The sequence below is a fragment of the Octodon degus genome, unplaced genomic scaffold (genome assembly GCF_000260255.1).
Source record: "Octodon degus isolate 3935 unplaced genomic scaffold, OctDeg1.0 scaffold00032, whole genome shotgun sequence".
In the NCBI taxonomy this organism is placed as follows: Eukaryota; Metazoa; Chordata; class Mammalia; order Rodentia; family Octodontidae; genus Octodon; species Octodon degus.
The window spans coordinates 14,042,633-14,069,470 of record NW_004524608.1 but is presented as its reverse complement, the minus strand read 5'-3'; the positions used below and the strand labels follow the sequence as shown (position 1 = coordinate 14,069,470).

At 48.0% G+C, this 26,838-nt stretch overlaps 1 protein-coding gene across 11 annotated transcripts in view; it reads left to right on the top strand.

Annotated features, from left to right (window-relative positions):
• The window catches only part of Tanc1 (tetratricopeptide repeat, ankyrin repeat and coiled-coil containing 1), a 242,747-nt gene extending 216,555 nt beyond the window's left edge, over positions 1 to 26,192 (top strand). For all 11 annotated transcript variants that reach the window (XM_023713607.1, XM_023713612.1, XM_023713614.1 and 8 more), the window contains 8 exons: positions 13,503 to 13,636; positions 15,187 to 15,310; positions 15,607 to 15,782; positions 17,104 to 17,236; positions 18,359 to 18,450; positions 21,539 to 21,685; positions 22,343 to 22,443; positions 23,025 to 26,192. In XM_023713607.1, coding sequence (XP_023569375.1) covers positions 13,503 to 13,636; positions 15,187 to 15,310; positions 15,607 to 15,782; positions 17,104 to 17,236; positions 18,359 to 18,450; positions 21,539 to 21,685; positions 22,343 to 22,443; positions 23,025 to 24,465 — 2,348 coding nt within the window. In that variant the 3' untranslated portion in view covers positions 24,466 to 26,192. The remainder of the gene's footprint in view (positions 1 to 13,502; positions 13,637 to 15,186; positions 15,311 to 15,606; positions 15,783 to 17,103; positions 17,237 to 18,358; positions 18,451 to 21,538; positions 21,686 to 22,342; positions 22,444 to 23,024) is intronic.
• The last annotated feature ends 646 nt before the right edge of the window (positions 26,193 to 26,838 follow it).

Genomic DNA, 26,838 nt, shown 5'->3' with positions numbered 1-26,838 from the left:
CAGTGATGAGACCCACAGGAGCCTGGGCCTCGTACTCTGACCCATGATGAGGGGGAGCCACACGCCTGTGTTCCCAGCAAGCACCATGTGTGCTTGATTCTCAGCTTGATAAAACCCAGAACTGTAGCAGAATAGTTTGGAGAGTCTGACATAGTGTGTCGCGGGGTGTTGGTGCCCATGAAGACAGTAAGAGTATCATTTCCTTGCCTCAGGTGGCAATATTGAGCTTTAGTGTTCAAGATGATTTTTTTTTCTTTTTCTGGAAGAAAAACCTACAGAAGGACAGATTTCAAGGGCTCTGTATGAGCCCTGTATTTTTCCTCTGGGTGAGCAGTCTTGAATTTTAGCATTCTTATTTCTTGAGAACCTGTCACTCAATTAATGGCTAAAAAAATATGCATCAGAAACTACAGGCTTCCCACCAATCCTTTTTTTTTTTTTTTTTTTTTTTTGGTGGAACCAGGGATTGAACTCAGGCTCTTGTGCCTGCCACAGAAGCACTTATTCTCACGGAAGCACTGAGCCATCTCCCTGGCCCCAATCCTTTTTTTAAGTAAGCAATATCCCCAGTTTCTTTAGATGAGAAGGCTGGGCTAGGCTTTCTGCTTGAGGGTCTCACCAGCCTACAATGTAGGTACTGGCCCAAGCTGTATGCTCATCAGACATGCTAACTCCTTCAGGTGAGGAGGTTATTGGCAGAATTCATCTTGGCAGTTGTCCACCTGGTCTTCATAAAAAGATGAATAGCTTAGCCCCTCTCTTGCAAAGCCTCCTGTACAGCCTTCAGACCGCTCTGTGGACTGGGAAGCAGTTAGCACCTGCTGCAGCAGGCATTGAGGTGAATTTCATCAGTCAAGAGCTTTTGTTTGAGAAGCTTTCAAAAGTGTTGCATTGAAGCTAGGAACAGGTAAGCTAAGCACTATTTTTCAGGCTCAAGGAGACGTGGAGTTTCTCTGTAATGCAGTGTCAGTAAAACCAGCTAGGCCTTCTCCCTATAGTCTTTTTTTTGGCACTGGGGATCAAACACAGGTTTGATCTTGAACTTACCAGGCAGGCTCTTATGCTGCTGAGCTATCTCCTAGGCTCTGTAGTCTTTTCTTTTGGTACTTGTGGAGATGGAACTTCGGGCATCATACATGCTATGCAAGCACTCTACCACTGAGCCACATTCCCAGCATTTTTGCTTTTTGAAACAAGGTCTCAAGTTGCCTAGGCTAGGCTCAAACTGGTGATCTTTCTGCCTTAGCTTCCCCTGTGGCTGGAAAGACAGACATGCACCACTGCGCCTGCCTCTCTTTCTGTTTTCTTATGATATCTTCTACCTGTGCTCCTTCAAAATGACCCCCACTTTGTGCCCTAACGCCTCCCACTTTCTAGGTGTGCTTGTTAAGGGAGCACTCTGAAATCTTTCAGAGGAAGTTTTTATGTGTGAGACCATCAGCACATACGAGGCTTTTCTTGAGTGTGTAGCACACTTTCCAGGTGAGGCCAGTGCTTGCGATATGGCCATATGGGGTCTGTGTTCTGTGACTGCACACATGGGAATGCGAGTGGATGACCCAGGCTCAGAGAGAGGACAGGCGGCTGTGACGCTCCCCACCTGTGTGGCATGTACTGCCTGGCACCCGCTCTCACTGCCATTGGACCCTTAGAACTGAAAGTGATGATTCCTTTGTGGCCTTGTTTGGTGCTTCTTCTGGGTGCTCAGAAGAAAAAGTGCAGCTTTGTGTCCAGAGCACCCTGACTGGCCCTGGTCTGTCGTTAGCAGTAGCACAAGAACAGGATCCCAAAGATTGAAAGAAAAAATTTTTTAAAAAGGGGCTGGGGAGATAGCTCAGTGGTCTTAAGTGCCTGGCTGGCAAGTGCAAGGGCCTGGGTCCTGGGTTCAATCCCTGGTACCTCATGCCGTGCTGGACGTGGTTGCGCATGCCTGTAATCCCAGCAAGGTTTATAGCAAGTCCAAGCTGCACAGCAAGACCCTGTACTGAATGAATGAATGAATGAATGAATGAATGAATGAATGAATGATTTTTAAAAATTTAGAAAGAGAACAGGATCCCAGGAGTGACTCAGGTCTGGGTGTGGGAGGTTAGTGAAACTGTGGGAAGTTTGTCTACATGATGGAGTCCTCATTGCTCCTGGAACTTTGTGTAAGTCATGCAAATCTGTTTAGTAAGATTTGACTACGAACAGCTTGGCTTTAAGGTGCTGACTGATGGGGTTCAGTCTCCCCACCTGGCTCTGTGCCACTCCCAGTCTGCAAAGGCACGTGCTTTCCAGAGCTTCCATGCTGTGTGCAGCACAGCTGCCTGCCAGCCTCTACTCAGTCCCTAGCTGGGACTCAGAGGTGGGGCACTGAACCCTTGCAGCTGGCCCCTCTCTGAGGTCCTGCCTTTCATATTGCAGAATAGGGGCTTTCGTGCCTGTTGCTGATTAGAAGCTCTGGGTTCTCAGCAGAAGGGTGACAGTAGACAGGCAGGGAGGACGGCAGGCCATGGCTCTCTACCCTTTGGGGCAGGTGGTTGGAGCAGGGCCGTCCTGAGCCATTGAGCCCTGAGCATCTCAGCACTGTGGCCCTCACACGTTGTTCAAGTAGGGTGGTTCCCATCTTAGGTTTAAGAGACTAGAAAGTATATAATAGATTTTGCAGGCATTCATTTACTATGGGAAGTGTTTAGTCTCAGAGTTTGTTGCAGTAAACTCATGGCTTTTAAAAAACTGCAGAAGTCTCCACTGATTTTGGAGAACAGAAGGCTGCACCGAGGACTGCTTTCCTTTTCACCAGCAGCTGGTGCCTTGCACTGCTTGTTGGTCCGCGCTGCTTGGAGACCAGCCCTTCAGCATCAGTTCTGTGGTTCCAGCAGCTCCTTTGATGCCCTTGTGTGTTTCCTGTGTGGGGAACCACGAGGAGGGTGAGGCAGCAAAAGAAAGCTCAGAGCAAGTGAGGAATGCCTGTGGCTAACTGCGTCGCCCTCAGGCTGTGGCACCTCGGCTCTGTGAGACCTCACAGACTGAGACAGACCAGGTCCCTAGTTTCTGGGCGGCCTGTGAGATGCTTGGGTTATCTCTGTCTCAGGCATTCCACAGCCGTGACACATCAGCAGTGGCTGCCATGGAGTCCTCACTAAACTGGGTTAGTGTTTCCATGTCAGTGTTTGATGTGAAGCAGCCTAAACCGAAATGTCCAGGGATGCTTAGCTGGTGATCTCATGCTGTGGGAATTGTCAGAGGGCCTATGTTTCCATACTCCAAGGCTCATGCGCCTTTCCTCGGTGCTTCGGGCCAGACCCTCCTGCTCAGAGGTAAGGGAACTGCAACCCTTGTGTCCCAGCCTCTGCACACCTAGGTGGCTGGGTGCCATCTTCTGAGGAAAGGCTTTCTCACCATTTTCCTCAGCTTGCATTATAGTGCCCTTCCCAGGGTTCCCCATTAGGGCTGCTTTTGATGCCCCTGCCTTTTTTTGGTGGTGCTAAGGATTGAGCCCAAGGCCTTCATGCTGAGCTACATCATTAAGCCCTTTTTGTTTTTTTATTTTGAGACAGTGTCGCTAAATCTCTAAATTGCCTAGCTTGGACTTGAACCTGCAGTCCTCCTGCCTTCTGGAGTGCCTGACGCACTATCCTAACTGACTTGATGCTGCTTTTTGATGAGAAACCGTTTTTCCCCACTTGTGGGCTCAATAAGGGCAGAAACTTCTGTGTCTCTCACTCTCACCTGATCATGCCTCTCCTGTGACTGCCTGACCTAATGCTTCCTGAGCGAGTTTTCAGTAAGGCGAAGTTGTCTATGCTGTCCAACATGGTAGCCAGGTATGGAGACCGTGTGCTTTAAATGTAAATGTCTCCCTGACTGGCAGTGCTGGTCTGTCCAAGGCTTGTCATGTCCATGCTATGCTGACTGAGTGGACAAGTAAATTGGAAGAAAACCAGGCCTTACAGTTTTAGAGCAGGTGATGTTCGATTTGTACAGTTACCTGGGGGACACACCTGTTGGAGGGGAACAAGAAGAAGCCCAGCACTCTTAAGGACCCAGCAATCTGGTTTCTTGGTGTCACTGCACAGTCTCATTCTGTGGGTTCCAGAATGGCCCCGATCCTCTCATCTGTGCCCAGGCCCTGGCTGCTGGGCTGTGTCACTACATGGTGTGTTGTAGGCGCAGGTGTCATGCCACCCGTCAGAGCTGCACTCAGGTACTTCATGTGAAGTGCCAGGTCTTTTGGGCTAAGTCAGTGGTTTTCTAATTGGTCAATGCTTTCCAAAGGAGTTTAGTCATTCTAAGTAATTGGTCCCTATTGCCAAAGCTACTGTCTGCTTAAGACCTCAGACTTTTTGGAGCTCTGAACATCTCTATGGCAGAGGTTTTGAGAAATTCCTGTCATGACCTTCCTCCCTTCACCACTGCATGTTTAAAACAGGTTCTGTAAGATTCATGGGTATGGAAATCCAGATCTCTCTCAGTCTTGAAAGATAGAAATTTGTAATTGTTTTTGGCATAAACATCTAAAATGGAAATAGCTGAGGACCATGGAGGACAGGGGAAAGGGATAGCCCAGGACCTTCAAAGAAGGGGGGTTGGGGCCTGAGGGTATAGCCCAACAGTGAACACATGTGCAGTATGGCCAGCCCCTAGCCCCAAGGAAAAAAGGAGCAGGTATCACAGGACAGAGTGGCTGTTGTAGGGCAATGCCAGGGAAACCAGACTTTGCCTCTAGAAGTTGCTAGGTGGGCATGGAGGGGCCACCCAGCTGGGTGGAGGCAGATGGGGTGAGAACTGAGAGGACTGGATGTGCACCCCACCCCCCACCCCACACACACACTCTGGCAGACCTCTGGGGCTTGTCCTATCCTGTGTGCATTAGGAAACCACTTCTCTGCCAAGAAAGCAGTTGGAGTCAGCTGGGCTGTGTGTCCCTGCCCTGTGGGGTGCCAGGAGTGTGGAAGACCAATGTGCAGGTCAGGCGTGATTGAGTTAATGCAGGACACCTTCTAGATGCCTGCTCATGCCTTTGCCAGGGTCATTTCTGCTGCCCATAGAGTCCATCTTCCTGGTGAGGGGCTCCTTCCCATTCACTTACAAAACAGTACCATTTCCACCTTCTGTAGAAAAACTTACACTCATTTACGTTTTGGTAACCAAGAGCATCTTTACCTACAAACACTGTGGCTGGGCTTCTCACTCACTGAGTCCTGCATGGTTCCTCCGTGTTTCCCAGAAAAAAGTCAGCATTATTTCTTTCAAAATCTCATAGAAAACTGTATTTGGTGTCCTTCAGGCTGTTTGTCTCTGTCTCTGTCTCTGTCTCTGTCTCTGTCTCTGTCTCTGTCTCTGTCTCTGTCTCTGTCTTTGTCTGTTTCTCTCACTCTCAACTTTTTTCACCAGTTCTGTGATCATGCCTCCTTCCTCCTGACTGCCCCGTACATGGCCGTGTTGTGCCCAGTGTGTGCTAAACCAGTTAGGAGAGAGGAGGAGCAGGCAAGCCTTTAGCAGTTTGCTGTGCAACTCGACCTGGCAGGAACATGGACGTCCTTAGTGCGATTTAGAAGTGGCAGCTGTTCTAAGTTGTATCTTCTGACAGATTTTTAGATGAACAGATCCTGTATGAAATATGATTTAGGTCGTCTTTGCTTTTGGAAATTGTTTTTAAATTGAATTTACATTATTTATAGCAGACAGTTTTCAAAGGATGCAAAGAGGCGAATTTGAACTAAGACATCTGTGACCAGGAAGTACGTGCAAGAGCTGGGAGTAGGACAGGATACACAGCTGTAGTCACCCTGCATGGCCCTACATTGACCTACTGTTCTGGCCTTAGTTAGCCATGCAGCCAGCGTAAGAAGGAAGCAGAGTCCTTACAGGCTGTTCTTGCATTCAGTCCATGGAGAAAGCATATTTCTTCAGGGAAACAGAAACATATTCTAGTACTTTTTCTAAATCTTTCTTGTTGATGGTGGTCTGATGAGTTGGGTGGTTTTTGGAGACAGCAGTGTAGGAGTTAGGAACTCAGGTGCCACCAGACTCTCACTAGCAATGTGACTTTAGGCAACTTATTAAATTTTTCCCATTCATTTTCCTCATCTGTGACAGAAATGAGAATAATACTTGTGTCAGAGCATCATGAGTTAGAGGCCAGGCTCAGTTGCGCAGCAAGCCTGTCTCCCATCTCGGTATGGTAGACATCACAGTGACATCTCATTCACTGCGTTCATGTCAGAATTCACCCATGACATTCTACACAACACTTAGCAAAGGCCAAGTGGTTGGTAGATATGATATGTGGCTGGAATTGTGCTATTAATATGAATTATTATTGTACCATGAATAACCTGTATAAATATTTAGTCTTCGTAGAGTATGTGGCTGTTTAGTGATAAGAATCTTGGTTACTTTGCAGTGACTATAGATGAGTTGATAGATGATTAAGAATTTGATCATATGTAAAGTCCTGTTTAGTGGCTACTGTATGTTTTTTTTATTTTTTCTAAGAGTCTTAGCAGCATGAGGTTCATGTTTAATCTTTTTTTCTTTTATTTTTGGTGGTATAGGGATCGAACTCAGGACCTTGTGCTTGCCAGGCAAGCACTTATTCCACTGAGCTGTCTCCCCAGCCCCCTCATGTTTAATCTTTAATCCATGCCCAGACACTCATAGCATGTTCTACAACAGAATCTGTAACATTTTCAGCATTCTGGTTCCCCTGACTTGGTTTTTTACCTCTTACAGGTATTTTTCTTCTCACAGTTTTAACCTCTCATCAATAGCTCCATAGAAACAGGGCACTGAGGGCCACATGTTTACATGATGTTTGGCGGCAGCCTGTCGAGTTTCCACACTCAGTCTCCACACTCAGCTCTAGCAGGCCTGGCTCTCCTGAGAGAGTTTTGCCGAATGGAGAAAATGTAGGAATGTGCCAGGAGCTACTGACTTGTTAAGTTCAGAAAGCATTCCAGTAGTGCTGGCTTCCCAGACCCAAGGTCACGGGACAGATCCTGCCTAGGGAGGCATTGTTGAGGCTGTGGACCAGACCCCAGAGCCAGGAGAGCTGTTTCTGGGGGTGTAACAAGTATTTTCTTTTCAAGAAGAGCAATTTTTATTCAAGTTGTTGAAGATTAGGTCAAATAACTGCTCAAGTTTTTTAAGGATGAGGAATTTATATGCCTTGAAAACTCCTGTTCTTTCATCTAGTGCATTCCCTCAAAGACAGAGGAAATGTCTGATGTGAGAGCTGGGATCTAGGAAGCTTAGCCCTGATTTTACTGGGCTGGAGCTGTGTTGGCCTGACTTTGAGAAAGGGGCTGCTTTTAGGCAGGGGCCTTGCAGCCAGCCACTGTGGGACCCTCAGGGAAATGGCCAGCTTCTTACGACATCTGTGGTAGACTGAGGAGTGCCTGTCATTTGCAGAGTTTAAAATAAAGTTCTAATTACATTTTACCTTTTTAGATAAAGCAGCTGAGAAATGGGTAGTACTGCAGGCACATCTTTGTTTTGGTTCTTTTCCTTTACGGTCGAGTGGAGTGTGTTCATCAGGTCTCTGGTTGAGGATCAGAGAGCACTGCCATTGTCACATCTAACAGTTTTCACCTCAGCTATAGTTAGGTGGCATTTCTGAGAGCCCTGCTTATTACTAATATTGGCCCTTTTGTGGTTTTTTTCTTTTCCTTTCCCGCTCCTTTTTATAAAGATGGGAAGAGCTAGTATAACAGGAACTACATTGCACAAATAAACACACACCAAAGCCGAGCCACTCTGCCCACATCCCTTTCTTTGCCTGGAGGAAGTGCATTTGGCAGGTGCAGCCGGCTTAGCTCCTGTGCTCAGTTTGGATATTGGGGGGGAATGTCTGAGGGTCCTTGTCTGCCAGGGCAGAGCCATCCCCAGGGTACTTCTCCCCAAGTCTCCAAAGTGACCAGAAGCAAAGGAAGGTGGAAAATGGCCCATGCTCAGAGCGAGCATTCGATGGGGGCACCTCCCTACACCTTGAGTGGCAGATCTGCGGCAACATAAGCAGCTCCGTTGATGGCATGATTGTGTTCCTGGCAAATTGACAGTTGAGTTTTTGTAAATCAGATCTTTGCCCAGAGAACTTTAATATATTACAGATGCCACAAATGATCCGTTTTAATGATACCAAGAACTATTTCTCACTGATGTCTTCAATAAGTCCACACTGGTCGAGCGTCAGTCAGATCTTTCATAAAATGAGCATCTGCCAGGACAAATCCCTGCAGACAGAAGACAGTATCACTGAGGTGAAATTACTCAGGATTGTCAGGGAAATGTGCTTTCTTGGGAATTTACCTACACAAATGCCTTCTTGTCAGGGATTTTGCAAGGAAGAGAACTTGTATCCAATTTGAGTTCTGAAGTGTGTGTGGCAGTTACAGTGATGTTAGAGCTTCCGTCTCATACCACACTCTATCTCTGTGTTTTCCTGCCAGAAGGCAAAGCAGTGCACATGGGCAGGTCTCTCGCTGCTCCCACCCAGGTTCCCTGCCTGCTGCCACCTGTCTTTTTTGTCAGAGCAGAGTGGAAAGAACTGCATTAGAGTTAGGGTCAGCTCAGAGGTCACCCTTTCCAGCAGAATAGTTGGAATTCCTGAGCAAGTTTTGCTAGGTTAAGCATGTAGCTATCCTTCCATCTCCCTTCTTTTTGAATATGGTGTCCTGAAGTCCTCATGGCTTCTGAAACTTGAGCTGCATCCAGCCTCAAGGGTTTGTAGCAAGAGGCTAAAAATACTCCAAGTAGAAGGAGGCAAACCCCACCCTGTGTTGTCTATCAGCATCTTTGAGAAATGAGCACCTCGTTAGGAATTTTTGTGTAGACTGTGATCTCAAAGTGGGCCTGGGCTGATGGGTTCTTAATCCCTCAAAAGGAACTTAATCACCAGACACCTGGCCAAGTCAGGCTGAGGGCTGAGGAGGGGGTGGAAGCCACCAGTCGCAGAGCCTGGGGTGGTGCTCTCACCCCCTTGTCAGCTGCTCCAGCTCCATGCCTCTGACGCCTCTCTAAACATGAAGACCCTATATTTAGTGCTGGACTGTCATTTGGGATGTGCTGCTATCGCAAAAATTTAGTAGCAGCTGGAGCAGAAATCCTGACTTAAAAGCCTTGTTTTTAATGGGGAATGTGGCCTGTTTATCAAATAAAAGAATCAACTGCTCAAGTGGATGGGCTGCTTTAGTCTCCTTAGAGAGAAGTCAGTCCTGTGTCCCTTCCTCCCCGTGGGCCCCCCACGCACGCTGCCGCTGCTCTGTGTGCAGTACCTGTGTGCTAGTGTGTGTATATCCGCACACACTTGTGCTCATGTCTGTCCTCTGGTTCCACTCTTCGCCCTGTCAGTTGCAGGGAAGGGGCCAGAGGTGTTCTGCAATGGGGGATGTCACACAGAAGCCCTCAGCCTGGGTGACAGTGCTACACCCAGGATCTTCATCCAGCGAACGACTCACAGTTACTGTGTTCATTCAGATGGACCCAGATACTGTGCAGCATAGGAGGAGAACAGTAAGTTCTTCAAAGTTCATAGTTCCTAATTGAAGATGGACTCTGGTTAAAGAAAAAAAAATCAAACAAATAACAACTGGAGGAAAATAACTTTGGATGTGACAGTACATGCCCATAATCCCAGCACTCTGGGGAACTTAGTGAGAACCAGTCTTAAAATGAAAAAGAAAAAAAAATTGCCATATAGCTCAACAGGAAAGCCCTGAGTTAATCCCCAGAACTGCAAAATCAAAGAAACAGGAAGACATATAGAACTTTATTAACACAGGAGGAAGTGCTGGTGTTCCTGGGATAGAAATGAATCATGTCTCACAGCAGAGGCTTAGACTTTGGCTTCAATACCAGCACTCTCTGAAAACCAGTTGAAGATGCAGGAATGAGGTTATAGTGCAGGTCCCTGGGCCGGGTACCCACTGCAAGGGCACAATCCGCTTAGCCCCCTCCAGCGACTTGGCCAGAGACCGCAGTCTGTGGTGACAGACATGTCCTGCTCGTCCCGGATAGAGATGTCCTTCCAAGGTGGTGATTCCTTGAACGTGGAAGTTTCCTTTAAGAGGACAGCTTCTCTTGTCTGTAGCTTCTCAAAATAAGCAGTGCAAAATGAGCTTTCTGCCAGAGAGGCAGATTTAGGGGAGGCACATGTGATGAAATAGTTCCTGAACCCCATGTGATTAGGAATTATTAACGGTACCACCGTGGCAAGAATGGATGGAGATGAGGGTTCTCTGCAGCAGGCACCAGGACTGTTTGAGTTGGATGCTTTTCACGTACACAAATTCACCTTGGTCACTGGTGGTGTATGTGGGAGGTCCTGTGTGTACCCCAACATTGACATAAGTACCATTCTGGTAATACAGGCTTATTTGTAAGCTTGCCTGTCTGCTCTGCGAAGAGAGTAAGCCCACTCTAGGACACAAACATAAATGGCTCCTTCCACCAGGCCTACTGGCGCACACCTGTGCTGAGCTAGAGCATTGCAAGTTGAAGCCCAGCATGGGTGACTTAATGCCTTAGCGAGACCCTGTCACAAAATAGAAGCAAATAGAAAGGCATGGGGATGTAGCGTGATGCTTTGGGCTCACACGTGCACACACAGCCCCGCATCAGTGCTAGATGACAGCAGGAGCATAGCCACCCAAGTCAATGAGCTGAATAGCCTTGGGTTTTAGTTAGTAACTGCAGGTACAATGGTATTGTGTTTATTACAGTTTTTAGTTAAGGTACATTTAAAAAATGAAATTAGAATTGAATAGTTGCTGAATCTTTAGGTTCTTCAGACGTCTGATCTGGGTTACTCCCATAGCTATAAAAATGCGAAAACTACAACACAGAGACCTTATGGATTTGTCATGGTTGGACTTAGTAGATGGGACTAGTCCTGCCATGATCCTCAAATTCTGAATCTGGGGAGTCCCCTCAGGGTCTGAAACCTTGGCCTATGGTCCTTGTGTTAAGGACTCATACTTCTGTCGTGGTGCCAGCTACGGCTTCCTATGGGACCATGGCTGATTTGTCAAGTAGTGTCTTAGCCAGTGCCTGAAGCATTGATCTCCCACAGAGAACTGAGGAGAGCACACAGTGAGAATTTCCTGTGCCTGACGGCCAGCAGATGTCAGCCCCTCTCCTCAGCCAGGCCTGGGGAAGCTGGAGTTGGCTCCTGAGCTGTGACCTCTGGTGCCCCGTCCTGGCCTTCAGGGCTGTCTGCTGCAGATCAAGATCAAGAGACTGGTAGTCAAGGGTCAGGACAGAGCCCTTCAAAATTGCTTTTCAGAGAGATGCTGAGCTGCAGAGCCCATCAGTGGTGGAAGTGAACAGAACCATGGAACAGGCCCATGAGCCAGCCCTCTCTCCTGTGGCTCCCTGGGAGCTCTCACAGGGTGGTCTGAAAAGGAGCCAGTACCCTCTCTACTGCGGCCTGTACCTTTGCTGCAGGGAAGCTGAAGTCCAGAAGCAAAGGGAGAGTTGGCTTGCTTTGGGAAGGGCCAAGAGGCTGTGCTTTCTCTGCCATCTTCCTACCTACATTTCTGTCCTAGGTCCCCAGTTTCACCCAGCATGCTGTCTCCCTCTGCTGAGCTCCATCTTGCACCTTGCTTTTCAAAGGAGCAAGACCCTGGGTTGGGAGCAGAGCTCAAGTGACACTAGGCAGGTGCGACATATAAAGTTTCTGGCCATGCTGCACTGTGACTCTGAGGACAGGCCATAGAGACTGGAGGAACTGCTCTTTGTCCCAAGAGATCAGGCCCAGCTGTCAGATCTGCACCTTGTGTGTGTGTGGCTTGTGGGACCACCCTACTGATAGGAGACTTCAGTAGACGTGGCCACAGGCGAACACTGGTTAGGAGCTGGCCCCCAAACGCCCATGCTTATGGTGGGCATAAAGGGAACAAGCATCAGCCAGCTGTCCTGAAAGGAGCCTGAGGAAGAAGACAGATGGCCTTAGAGGTATGGGAAGAAACCAGCCTGTTAGCCCTTGGCTCCTCTGACCATAGCTGCCACGTCCTGGCTGTGCTGAGGAGCTCAGGACTGGACAGACCCACTCACTCCAAAAGGAGGCCCCTAAGGCCCCGGCTTCCACAGCAGGGCTAGTTTTGAACTATATGAATGAAGTCACTGTGTCCTTGGTGTTCTGTTTCTTTGTATCAGACTGTGGGCCTGACCCATTGTGTGTTTAACAGCATAATAGCTTTCGGTGATGTGTAGTGGCCCCCCGTGGGACTGTTCCCGTTTCCTGATGCAATCCCTGCAATGGCGGCGGGGTGTGTGTGTGAGGAGAGCCTGGCTGCAGGGTGACTTAGCAAGACTGGCCCTTTCCAGAGCCATCTCCCAATTTGCTCCTGCCTGCTGCAAGTGAGCATTCATCTGCCTGAACCCTGAGGCCAGACATTTTTCCTAATGGGACTTAAAAGTTCTGTGAAGGAACTGTGGCTGTGTTACCTGCTCCCCCTGAGAGGTCTGTCTGCCTTACTGATTTGTGGACACACTGCTCTGTTCTGAAGCTAGGGATTTATAGGCTCAGGGCTGTGTTTGAAACCAGTTGTGCCAAGTAGGCACCAGGAATCAAGCCACAGCATCACAGCACGCTGATTTCTTCCTCTCGCTTGGTGTTATGCCCTCCCACCGAAGAGCTCCCATCCCAGCCTACTCGGTCCTGTCCTCTTGTCGTAACGAGGAAGAACAATTGTCCAGGCTTTCTTCTGTCATCCTTTCAAGATGGCAATTCACGTGACACAGCAGAAGCAAGCATCAGAGCGGCATGGTGGAGGCATGGCTATCATGATGGGCTTTTTCTCCACGTTTCTGTGTCCGTGCTGTGCCCACCCCTCCTTCCATGGCAGCACCCCGCACCAGCGCCCTGTTGCCCCACACTCACCTGCGTATTGAACTCAGCACTCTACACACATTTCTTGTCTTTCTTGACTTCAAGTTTCTTACCTTGTTAGCACAGTTCTAAGCTCCATCAGTGGAGTAAAGGGATCCGCCCCTGCCTGCCTCAGAAATTTTGTTGGGTGAAGCTTGACTCAGTGGGGAGAGGCTTAAACTAGACAATAATACCAGTCTACTTTGAGCTGCACTATATTCAGATGATCTTTTGCAGTGAAAAACGAAGCTCAAGCCTTCTAGCTGTGCCTCCTTGTGCCTGGTGGACTGGGGGCTCTGATGAGCGTAGCTTCCCTGGGACTGCAGATCTTCCTGGGACAGCTTGTGCGTGTGGTGGGCCAGCTGGAGTTGGCCATCCACAAGCAACCCCCAGGACTATGGGTCTCTCCACAGGGCTGCATGGGTCTCTGCAGAGCATGGTGTGTCAGTATTCTGGGCTGAGTGTTCCAAGGAAGGGCCCAGCCCAGACAGCAGAACTGCATCCTTTTCTGCCATGTTCTGCTAATTGCAGCTATCATTGACCCACCCACATTCAAAGGGAGAGGACAAAAATGGTGGTTTCCGGAGCCTCTGTGGCCCAGTACTCCACACCTACTAACATCTTCCCACCTGTATCTTTCCTGCAGCCCTGACTGCTGCTGCAGGAAGAGGGAAGCTGGAGGTCTGCGAGCTGCTGCTGGAACAGGGTGCTGCTGTTTCTCGGACGAACAAGAGAGGGGTCCCCCCATTGTTTTGTGCAGCACGCCAGGGGCACTGGCAGGTACACTATGGATCCCTGGAATGCTTTCAAAATAATGATGGGGACAGCCTGAGAGCACCTATGACCCCAGCCCTGTTTCTCAACCCTGGCTTCAGCCCGCGCCTTTAGTACTTCACACATAGGCAGACATGTGACAGCACAGTCATCAGGTGTAGGTGTGGGGCAAGCCTGGCAGTGCTGCCACCAACCGGGGCTGCTCCCCTGCCTGTAAGGGCTGGAGTGGCTGGGCCCGGTGGGTCAGAGAAGGTTTGTCTGCTGCTGTCAAGAGCAGTGCTGTTGTGCTCTTACTGAAGGTATGCACTAGCCAGGCGTGGTGGCGCATGCCTGTGATCCCAGCACTCAGGAGGCTGAGGCAGTATGATGTCGAGGCCAGCCTGAATTAGAGTGAAACCTTGCCTCCAGAGAAGGGAAGTAGGGGAAGAGGAAGGAGAAGAGCTTGCCTTTCCCTCGCTGTCTTTAGGAGTGAGGGCTCCTTACATGTATTTCATCATTTGGTCCTCCCCTTCATTTTGTACACAGTGATCTCGAGCTCATGCAAACCCTGCAGCACATTACGAAGACTGACAGAAGGGTCTCGTGCCTATTACAGGAAAGGCAGGCGCGTGCGTGCACATGCACATGCACATGCACATGCACATGCACATGCACATGCACATGCACATGTTGGCCTTCCTGCTGTGTTTCCCTAAGTCACAGAGAAGGCGGGAAGCATTTCCTGGTGCAAAACAATGAGAAAGCCATGGGAATACGTCACCTTGGCCACTGCAGTGGCTCACTAAGTCAGTGCCCAAGAAAGCCCCTTGGATGAAGCATGTCCTACTGGCACAATGACTGTGAGGTGCCTTCCTACCTTGTGTTTTCCGCTCTGTGCCTTGCATGCTATGAAGCCTCTTCCTGGAGCCAAGTCCCTCTGCCTGGCAAAGCCCGTTTGCTGCCCATCCCACATGCTCTGTGGTGGGCACCTGGGAGATAGCAGGGCGCCGGGAAATAGCAGGAGCCGTGAAGGCACAAGTCCTTCCCGTAAAGTGGCACAGTGTAATACGCAGGTGCAGCCTGCGCCATCCTCCCATGCACTCAGTCATCTCTAGACGGCTTATATATAATGCATGATGTAACTCAAATACGTAAGTAATCATTATATTGTGTTAAGGAATCATCACAGGGAAGCAGTCTGTACTTGTTCAGCATAGGTGCAGTTTTTTAAAAGCTTCCATCCACCACTGGCTGAGTCCACTGATGTGGAGCCCACGGGTACGGAGGGCTGAGTGTGCTCCACTTTGGCCCCGGCCCCAGCCGCTGCTTGCCCCTCGTCAGCCTACGCTTTCCTTAGCTGTCCCGCTTCCCTGCGGGGCTGCCCTGTTCTATTCATTGAGCTTGGCATTCTGAGCCCTAAATGACCACTTCTGCCTGTCTGTGTGGTTTTTGTAGACACAGCAATGCAGTGGGCATGTTAGAGAAGGGTGTGTGTTTGGAGAAAAGCATATCCTACAACTTAAAGGGAGTTTTAAAAGACCTGCAGCAGGAAGACAGTAATTGGTCATGTCTTTCAGATTGTGAGGCTGCTGTTGGAGCGTGGCTGTGACGTGAACCTGAGTGACAAGCAGGGCCGGACACCCCTCATGGTGGCTGCCTGTGAGGGGCACTTGAGCACCGTGGAGTTCCTCCTTTCCAAAGGTATCAGCAAGTTACCTGCCACCCACATAGGTCTCCTGCTTCCAAAGTCTCCATGTTATGGGAGTTTAGTTTTGTTGTGGTAGTTTTCTAAGCCATCTAGCAGAGAGCATAGACAGAATGGTGCACGTGTCCCTTGCCCAGCCTCTGTGATGACCGCATGGCCATCGGCTTCAGACTTCACCACGTCAGACCGATGCAGTTGCCAGCCATCGTGCTGTGCTACTGGTGTGCCACTCCCAGAACCCTGCTGTGGCTATGCCTCTGGGTCACGTCTTATCACTGGCCTTTCCTTGCAGGTGCCACCCTTTCTGCTCTGGACAAGGAGGGTCTGTCACCATTGAGCTGGGCTTGTCTAAAGGGTCACAGGGCTGTAGTGCAGTATCTGGTTGAACAAGGAGCCGAGATAGACCAGACAGACAAGAACGGCCGCACACCACTGGACCTGGCTGCTTTCTATGGCGACGCTGAGACTGTGAGTACCAGACCAGCTGGGGGCACGTCAGCCTGTGGCTAAGTGTGATTGGTGTGCGCGCGTTGTTCAGGCTGTGAAAGTTAGTTTTCGTTAATTCTGTGACATACAATCCATCCCAGGACTGTTGCAATAAAGACTTATTGTGCTCTTAAAAGCTTAAAGCTTACCTGCTTACAGTTTATGTATACTACAAACATGTACATGACCCTGTATACCCACAGTTGTCTCTTATGAAGACACTGCTTTCAGCTTCCTGGATACATGCAGATGTGAAATTGCTGGATTGCATACTCCTGTCTTACAGGTCCTCCACAGTCTTTTCCAGCAAGCGCACCATTTTAGGGTCCTGTCAGCAGCGTACGAGGTTCCAGTTTCTTACATCTTCTCAAACACTTGTTATCCTTGGCTAATTTTTTAAAAAATAGTACCAGTACTCGTACTCTAGTACCAATGCTATCTCATCGTTTTGGTTTCATTTCCCTAATGATTAGTATAACTGAACATCTTTTCATATGGTTACCGTATATCATCTTTGGAGAAAGTATTCCGATCTCTCACTCAAGTCTCTATTAATTTTATTTTGCTACTATTGTTAAGTTGTAGAGTTTTTAAAATATATTTTAGATATCAAGCTGTTTAGTATCATTTCAATAGCTGGAGGACTGACAGGAAGCATGTCATGTTAAATTCATATGGAAATCTAACTGGCTACAGATTTGTTTTCTATTAAGTAAGAAAAAAAAAAAGATTATTTTCCTTAGTGTTACCTGTTTAGTTTACATAGCTGCTATTTCACAACATGGAGTTTTTGTACCATGGCCTCAAACAAGCCCTCTTTGCAGTCCCAGTGTTCAGCAGGTGTCTTTCCTGGGCCTTAACATGAATCCCATCAGGTTCTGTCTGGTCTTCCACTGCTGATTTTGCAGCCCCTGAGACCTGGGCTGCGTAGGCTGATGTTCCTGGGATGCCCATTCCAGTCACTTGGGGCATGCTGGCCTCTGCAGGCAAGAAGGTGACAGTGTCTCCCCCTGTGGCCTGGGAAGTAGGGCAGACACTTCCTGTCTGGTACACGTGCCTGGGTGCTCCCAACGTGCACCCCAAAGCATCTGCTTGCTCCCTCTGAAGCAGAGGTGGTGTTCGCTTATAGGCATTAGCTCTTGTTCTCCGTTTCGTGTCTACTTCATGTCCACTCTTGGATCACTGCCCCTTCTATAGCAGGGGCAAAGCGAAAGCCACCAGCACCAGAATGACGATATGGAGATGGCTGGGCAGCTGCCATCCCTTCTAGTGCAGCTCCTCAGGGCCCTGCTGTCCCCTGCAGGTGCTGTACCTGGTCGAGAAGGGAGCTGTGATTGAGCACGTGGACCACAGTGGGATGCGGCCCTTGGACAGAGCCATCGGCTGTCGAAACACCACTGTCGTGGTCACATTGCTCAGAAAAGGAGCCAAATTAGGTCAGTGAATCTCACCTCTATTCAGCCCGGGAGGGGTTGGCTTCTTTCTTCAGAGTGACTTGGGGAACATATAGATTGCCTGCTCACAGGGTGAAAGAGACGTTGGGTTGCCGAGAGGGGGCTCTGTGTCTTGGTCTCTGCGTCTGCCCCTCTCCGTACTCCCTCTTCTCTCCCTGCCTCTGTCTCCTTGTCTTATCCAGAACATTTACATAGCTCATGATACTACTGCTGGTGTGGGTGAAAGCAGGGGCCAAGTATGTTGCTGACACTCAGGAGCCGCAGAGGGCAGAGTGAGCCAGGCTCTGTGGGGGTGGGCCAGGCTCCACAGCTCCAAGAGCTGCTCTGAGTCTGAGGAACAGCTTAGCTGTGTAGTCGTGGTCAACCAGCTGGGGATATGGTGACCCCAGCCCGAGCTGCTTCCCAGTTTACCTGGCTCTCCTCACAGCCCTGTAAGCATTCACGATACTGCGATTTTGCACAGGAAAACTAAGGCACAGGAGGGCTGTACGGTCTCCTCAGGTCAGGTCACAGTAAGTAGACCTAGCCGAGCCTGAGTGCTCTCCACACCCCTCCCTGCAGTGCCCGAAGCACCAGGAGTGGGGTAATCAAGAAGGCTGTGATGTAGCTAGGAGAGAAGCTGGCCAGGGAGGGGCAGGAGGGCCCCAGCCAAGTGGCCTTGGAGTAGACAGTAAGGGTAAATGTGCTGGCACTCGGGGACACCGACCTGACCCATTGCTGGCTTTATGGGACTGGGGGAAGCTAGGGTGGTGGCTGAGGTCTGGGTCCAGTTTCCCCTTCAGCTCCTCTCCCAAAGGGTGGGACAGGTCTGGGCTCTCTGACGCCCTAGGTTCGCTACTGTTTTCCACAGAGGTATGATATGAAGGATAGGCTGTGCCAGCACCATTTCCACCTGCGTGCCTGGCTCAGTGTCAATTAAATTAGGAGCAGCCAGCCTGCTGCTGCCCACTGCTTCCTTTGTCACACTGCTGTCTGCCCACACACAGCTGTGTCCCTGCAGCTGGACTTCTGCTGTTTGCAACGTACAGTTTTGAGGACCTGAAAGTTGCGACCTGCCTTCCCCTGGATCTTAGAAGCACCTCTGAAAGCATGTTTATTTTGCAGGAAACGCTGCCTGGGCGATGGCCACCTCCAAACCTGATATTTTGATTATCCTGTTACAGAAATTAATGGAGGAAGGAAATGTGATGTATAAAGTAAGTGGTACCACTCTCTGTGCTGTCAAACCTGGCTCCCAGCAGCCTCTTGCTTCAGCATTTATGGCTGGAGGCGTGCTGCTGTGTAGAGCAAATGGCACTCCGTGGCGGTATACATTCCAAAGGACGCCCACCTGGCCTCATGTGCAGAGCCTGATGTAGAGCCTTTGCTAGAAGGCGCTTCTCAGCCTGAGGGACATTATTTTGGAACTAATCTTTGAGGCTGTGGCTGTGACTTGCGCTTGAATCCGTGGTGTCCAGGAGAATCACCTCTAGTTCACTTGGCTCTTCCCACAGGGTTCCTTGGCCTTTACATGTTCTCAGAAGCCACAGCGTGGCACTGTGACAGTCAGTTGACACATGGAAAGGACCACCTAGGCGATGTGTGCATTCAGTCTCTCCAGCCTTGCCTTTGCCTTTGTCTTTCTCCTTCCTTCCTTCCTTCCTTCCTTCCTTCCTTCCTTCCTTCCTTCCTTCCTTCCTTCCTTCCTTTATTTCCATATTTCATTTTGACAGGGTCTCTTTATAGATTCTTTTGTTTTTTGGTACCAGGGAGCAAACTCGGGATCAGGTGCCTGCCAGGCAGGCGCTTATGTCACTGAGCTATCTCCCCTGACCAGTGTGCGGGCTGGCCTTGAACTCCTGGTGACCCTCCTGCTTCAGCCTTCTGCATGCTGGGATTACAGGTGTACAGCCCTACACCTGGCTCGACCGCCTTTTGCTAATATTTAGAAAGTATCTATAAACTTTTGGATTTTGAAAGTGTTTCTAGAAACATTTTTACTTAATGTAGTCAAGTCATATAATTATTAGCTATTCAGGAGATAGTTTTTTTTCCCAATTCCCTCAGAACAGAAATATGATTTGTAGGTAAATAAATTTGACTTTAAAATTTCCAAAATGAGATGTCAGTTTAGATCAAAAGTCTGCAACCTTTTAAATGTTTTTTTATCATATTATGTAGGGACTTAAAGTTCAACATATCAATACTTGATGAAAAATACCTGTTCCTTATTATGCCTAAGATGTTTGAAACGCAGTGAGATAGTGAGGTTAAGCTTGATAGCCTAAATCGTTTGATAATAACAATAAGCTTGTCTTCTGGATGGTTAACAACCTAAATTTGCAGACCAAAATTAGAGAAAAAGGAGGGCTACAAGGAAAGCCAACATTTTGGCCCTAGCCTTCTAAGGTCAATTAAGACTCAGGACATATGAGAACTTGTACTGTAACGTCATGTACCTCGGTAGTGTCCCAAATTTTCTGATCAAGAAGATTATGGGACCAAAGAGGAAAGTGATCGATGACATAGAGTGTGCCTAAGGAGAGTCACATGGGGAGAAGACACTCTCTCAGGCTTTCACAGAGAGCACATTGGCCAAGCAATGGCCGTGACTCATCCACATGGCTGCACTGACAAAGGTTCTACAATCTGAGGTACAGGATCTCAGGATAAATCCTGAGGGCATTTCACTGACCTTCTCAGACCAAAAAGCTACAACTCTTGTTGCATAGGTCCTGCTTTACCTTGGACTTAACCATCCAGTAGAAAAGTATGAAGACGAAATATAGGAAATAAAGCCATGCTGTTATGTTGAGCTATGGGGGACTCAGGTCAATAATTTCTGACATTGCCAGTTAAACAGAAGACCCAATGCTATTATGGGCTACTGGACTCTTTTAGAATATTTTGCTGAGTTTACACCCCTATAATATTCAATAACAGAACTTAGAAAAAATGGGGTATACCGATGAATGTCCATTTTGTTTCTGTGTATTGAAAGTGGTTAGGATAGATACATAGTTGCATTGTCTTGATGACTGGAATGATTTGTTCTAATGGTGTTTGTAAATAGGATCACAAGTCCGCATCTTGTATAGCAGTTAACCACTAAGAAGAATATATGCAGTGTATTATTTCTTGAAACTGTACTTCCGATTTGATTTGAAACTGTCTCATTGCTATCTGTTTATCAATAAAACTTTGGAAAAAAAAAAAATACCAGATCAACCACAAAGAAAAAAAAAAAAAAGTCTGCAACCTTTCTATAAGGAGCCAGATAGCACATATTTTAGGCTTCACAGATGACAAGCATGCAGCATGTGTCACATCTGCCCAGCTCTTATGGCTGTGTCCCAATAAAACTTTATTTGTAGACACAAGTAGCAGCCACATTTGGCCTGCAGAGTGCAATTTGCTAACCCCAAATTTAGATAGAAGTGTAGGCCGTGTACACAGATCACTGTTCTTTTCACTCCTGTTATTAAATAGAATTAAAAATTATGGGAAAAAATAAACCATTAAATTATAACCATTTTAATCCTTTTTATTACTAGGCAGCTTTATTTGCTGTATTGTGAGTTTATTTTCCTTTTCATTTTTTAATGGTAACAAATAAATACATATACGACATGACCCAGCAGGGTTCTAGGCTTGGAATCAGTTTGAAATTCAGTTCAGAGTATGTATTGTTTGGGCTTTGAAGTGTTTTTAATATGGATTTTGGTAGGCAATTATGTGAAAAATGCCAGGCTATTTTCCACGGGCTGTGCACCCGCTGTGTGACAAGGCTGACTGAGCAAGTGGATTTCTTTAGCCTTGAAAATGATGTGGTGGTGCTCAGATTTTTAGAGCCCCGGCTTTAAAGCTCTTCTTAAAGGAAACTTGTTATTCTGTAGCAAGCTCTTGGTCTCCCACAAGACTCTGCTTGCCTTAGAAACAGCTTAATTTTTCATCTCTCTCTCTTTTTTTTTTTAATCTTATTTCTATTACACTTGGCGTTCAAGTGGGAGATGGGAGACCCTTCTTGAATGTGTCACGGGGAAGATAGTTGGATGTGTTGGTAGCTATTGGCCTGGCCGTTTATGAGTGCCCTCTTGGGAAGCCTCCTTCCTGTGTGTCCACCTGTCGTGGATACGGTGAGGACGCAGGCCCAGGAGCATTGGACTCGCTAGTGTCCCAGCTCCGACCTTGGGCATCTGGATCCCTTCGTATGTGGGAGGGCTTTCCAGGGGGTCTTTGGATGTGGGAGCTTCTTCTTCTGTGAGCCCCCAGAAAAGGGTTCACTCTGTGATTCTTGTGTCCTAGAAAGGGAAGATGAAGGAGGCGACGCAGCGGTACCAGTACGCCTTGAGAAAGTTTCCTCGAGAAGGACTTGGGGAGGACATGAGACCTTTCAATGAACTAAGAGTCTCCCTCTATCTCAGCTTGTCTCGATGTCGGAGAAAAACCAATGTAAGCCAGGCCCTTTACCCCAGCCCAGCCTGGCTGCAGGGCGAGTCCTGCGCGGCCACTGTGCGCGCGCCTGGCGTGTGGGAGCTGCTGCTCTTGATGGGCCGCGAGGTGCTGGTGGAGACTCTAAGGTCAGGGCACATTCCTCTGCGTCCCTGATGAGCACATGCAAACTGCTCCTGCCCCCTTCCTACAGGGATCTTTCCAGCACTGTCACCAGGTGATAACATGAATGTTATCTGTTGCAGTCCCCTGCCGTAGCATCCCTCAGGTTTGCTTACTTGTAACTAGCAAATAGTTCAGTACTTCTTCTACTTTGATTCCTCTACATTGTCCCTCTGCCCCGCTGGCTCCCAGCCCCAGCCCACTGAAGCCCCCGCCCTCCTGTCCCTGTGGCCCAGGCTCCCCTGGTGCCAGCCTCTGCCCTGCCCTCTGCACCTTTCTTTCACTGTCCCTACTGTGAGCCACCAGTGCTGCTTCTGTACTGGATTCCTCAGAATAGCCAGAGACTCTGATCATCTAACATTAAGACAAGACTTTGTCTTCGTCCCTCTGTAGTGCCCCTGTCCTGCCGCCCTCTAGGGCAAAGCTCCCATGAAAGAATTGGCTGTAACTATTTCAGCGCCGTATCTGATGCACGTGTTTACCTGTTGATACCAGGACTTTGGCATGGCTGAAGAATTTGCTTCCAAGGCTCTGGAGTTGAAGCCCAAGTCCTATGAAGCCTTTTATGCCAGGGCAAGAGCGAAGAGAAATAGCAGGTACTGCCTGGATCTCCAGGTCGACTAGATGAGCCTTTCTGTCTGTGGGATCACACCTGCTGAGTGTGAGGTGTTTTGCTTCGTTGGGGTTACTCAGGTGCTCTCAGCACTTTGAGTGGTAACTAGGTGGCTCCCACGAGGCACAGCAGAATATCAGCCGCAGCCAGACTTCTGTCTTCTGGCATCTCAGCGGCCATCCCTTCCCACCCAGCCCCTCGTTGAGACTTGCTACAACCCTGGGTGAGGCTCCTGGCTCAGCCACATGGGGACAGAAGAAGGGGAGGGTGAGTGCTGCGAATGCCCCTGACTTGGCATGGAGCGTGGTGAGGAATTGGGCCCTCGCTGGCCTGTGCATGTCCTCCTGCCCAGCTCAGTGTCTGAGGGCCCCAGGTACATGGATCTGGGCAGAAGTGCCACTTAGCTGAGCAACTGCGGGCAAGACAGAGCCTGCCAACTACAGCCAGGGGCAGACCTCACTCAGCCATTTACTGCCCCTTTGAGCACAGTAGTTTTGAAAGTAGGCAGGCCCAGACCATGTTCACTACATGACTTGCAATTGTGTCTTCTGCTTTCCTGGGCAGGCAATTCGTGGCAGCCCTGGCTGACCTGCAGGAGGCAGTGAAGCTGTGTCCCACCAATCAGGAAATCAAGAGGCTCCTGGCTCGCGTGGAAGAGGAGTGCAAGCAACTCCAGAGGAACCAGCAGCAAAAGCAGCAGTGCCCTCCACCAGCTCCCCCAGATGACTCGGACAATGAGGAGGATTCCCCAGCCCCAGGGTTAAATGACCACTTTCACCTCGAGGAGACTGAAGAGGAAGAAACTTCTCCACAGGCAGAGTCTGTTCCCCCGACTCCCAGGTCCCAGCTGCCCACCCCTGGCCCTTCCTCGTGTATTCGAAACCTTCAAGAAGGCTTCCAGTCTAAAGGCAGCCCAGCATCGCCACAGAGTAGGGCAGGAGGCAGCAAGTCTCTGAGAGAGACTGTCGCTCAGCCAGGGCTGGTTATGCAGCCCACGAAACAGGCACAGATAGTGAAAACCAACCAACATCTGGGCTCCATGCAGTCTAGCATGAGACATGGTAGCACAAGACTTCAGGTCTCTTCTCAGAATCCTCCCCCAAGTCCCATGCCGGGAAGAGGCCCCTCAGCTGCCCCTGGGAGCAGAAACCAGCAAGTGGAGGGGCCTGGCACCTTCACCGTGGGAGCCAGTTGTGGCCACTTTGGTGATCGACTGGGTCCTGGCCAGAATGTCCACCTGCAGCGCGGTGAGAGTGGTGCTGCATATCCTTTACCAAGCAAGATCAAAGCCGCCGAGAGGCTTCTGGCCCATGCTGCCGTGGCTGGGGATGTGACCCTTCCAAGCCAGGGTGGACCTGGGAGCTGTGGTGATGGGCGACACCCAGCTTCCCTCGGCAGCTCAGGCTCTGGCTCTTCTGGGTCTCCTTCGAGCAGCATAAAGATGTCAAGTTCAACCAGTAGTTTGACTTCAAGCAGTAGCTTTTCAGAAGGCTTCAAGGTCCACGGACCAGAGGCTCGAATTAAAGACCAGGTGGTAAGTCAGGTACAGGGTGGCACTGCTGAGCACAGGCCCCGCAATACTCCATTCATGGGCATCATGGACAAGACTGCGAGGTTCCAACAGCAGGGTCACCCTGCCCACCGGGCCTGGCACTGTCAGGTGGCAGAGGGGCTGCTGACGAACACATCTGCTGCAGCTGGCCTGCAGCCCACTAACTCAGAGAAGCCCTCCCTCAAGCCCGGAGGAGGATTCAGCAGCCAAGCCAAAGCCTGTCCTGTTTCCACCCTGAGTGGGGCTGTCCACAATGGAGCACAGGTGAAGGAGGTAGAAGAAAGCAAGTGCCCCATCCCAGCCCACTATCCAGACGGCAGGAAAACCAAGAGCGCATCTCATCTGTACCAGGAAAGCGTCTCCAAGCAGCCGCCCCCCGTTGGCAGCGAGGCCCACAGGAGCGGCCTCGCTTCAGCAAAACCAAAGCGATCCTTCATAGAGTCAAATGTCTGAGCCTTAAAGAGACCCAGTAGTACCTTTCAGAAAACGGTGTGTTGACTCCTGGTGGTAAACAGTTCAATAGTTTCTCATCATAAAAATTTCTTTATAGCCATACTTTTTTTTTTTTTTCCAGGGTGCATCTGATACCATTGATGTATTAAAAATGTAGGAAAAACTTCTGTAATTAGTTAGAGGTCACCGTAAATAGGAATGCTAAACAATTAAAAATTAGCTTTAGCTATACCTATCAAGTTAAAACCTCAAGACAGCCAACACTACATTAACTTCTGCTTCGGTCTTATGAAATTATTTGGTTTGTAATCACTTTTCTCCTTGCCTTTGCTATTTGGCAAAACCAAAACAGTATGTAGACAGGAAAACAATGTCCCTTGCTGAAAAGTTTAACCCAAATGATGTATCCTGGGGAAGGTATAATTTTCAAGTTGTACTGTTCCATCCAGTCAAATCACAATTATATATACATATATATGTATATATATTTGTGATATATATATATATATATATATATATATATATATATATATATATATCCAGTGATTTCTAGCTGAATATGAGGTGACTGTAAACATAAGGTGGGTGATTTTTCTTTGCTTTTTTCACTTAAGCAAAATATATGAACATCAAGTATTGTTCCCTTCCTAGCAGTTCCTTTTAGAAAATTAAACATTTATTTCCATGTAACGGTTCTTATTCAGAGCATTTTCACAGTATTCTTTCTGGAACTATATTCATGCTTCAAGGTGTTTTTGATAGTTGGAATCAGGACAGGCTATTTAATATGGACTGGTGGTTAGATCAGATTTGAGCTAAAGTACTAAGACCAGCATTCCTAGTGGAGCTTATAAATTAGTCTCAAGTGATTCTAAAACTGCTAACGTTCCTGAAACAAGTCTTCCAAAGTCCTTTCAGATATTTGAAATATTTAAATTGGACACTGGAGGTATGATTGGTTGTTGGCCTTGTTTTGTTACACAGCCATTCTTCATAGTCACATGTATATATTACACAGGTAGCCCAGTTTTATTCAGACTTGTAAATATAACCGTTTCAAAAGAGTTAAACTAAAAGCAAACACAAAGAACAAACCCAGCCATACATGTGCATGTTCTTTGTCAATGTCATCCATGCTGGTTATTGCACTGAATGATACGTTATTACGGCATGTTAACAGTATACCGGTAACGGCACTTTATCTCATTTATATGAACACCTGTAAGGTGCTAAAGTCCAAGCTGATGTATTATTCATTTGTAAAGATAAGGTACAAGAATGAACCTTGCTTTAAAGGTATTTTTATATGAAAAAGTTGTGGTATTGGAGGTGTTTAAAATGTTAGTTTGAGAGAGGTGAGGCTGTATTTGTTCTGTATGTTAGGATGTGAAATTTATTTTTCAGAATTGGGGAGAAGGAAGTTCTATATTTGCAGACTTAAAAATGAGTAGTTATAAAGTTCCTACCAACATCATTAAGGTTTTGTACGACTAGGAACCTTCTGGTGTCATTCTTCAACATCTGTTGCTGTGTGTGTTGTATACAGTGTACTTGTACAAACAGCTTTATCATTTTTATAAGCTTTCCATGAGTTCTGCTATAACTACTATGGCTTATTTATTATTTTCTTTAATATTTGTGAAACTCTTACTCTTTTATTATGTAGTTTTGTTTCTGCACAACTACTGTACTTTTCCATAAGAAATAAAAGCTATTACTAGAATTGAGTCAGACTCCTGATTCAGTGTTTAGGTGGAGAATACCCTAAAGCCAGCTTTCAGCTTTGCCTTTGGTCTTTGTTGCTAAAGGGACAATGGTGAATGCGGGGTGAGGAGTGTGAGTGTGATCCCAGCGACATGACAGGACACCTCTAGTTCAAGGCGAACCCGGGCAACTGAGACCCTGTCTAAAAATGAAAAACAGACATAGCTCAATGGAAGAGCTTTCCTAGCATGTAGGGACCCTGAGTTCAGTCTCTGGCCCCACACACAAAAAGGAAAAAAAATCCTTTTTAATATAAATACTGCCAAATGCATATTCAGTTTCGTTTTATAATTTCAGGATAAGGGACGGCTTCTAGAAATTCTAAAATATCCAAGAGTCAGAATTATTCTTTTTGTCTGAAATAGGAAGAATGCATAGGGAAAAATAATCTGTATTTATTGTCTGGCAACAGGATACATATAACACTAACTCAGCTCTCAAGTATTTTGGCAATACACTGAACAGTTAGGACTATTCTTCAATCCACCTTTTATCTTTTTTAGTTGAAAGTGTATATTTTTCTCTTTGTGCCATATATATTCAGTTTCAAAGTAGAATATAAGATTAAATGTTGGGACTGGGGATATAGCTCAGCAGCACAGCGCCTGC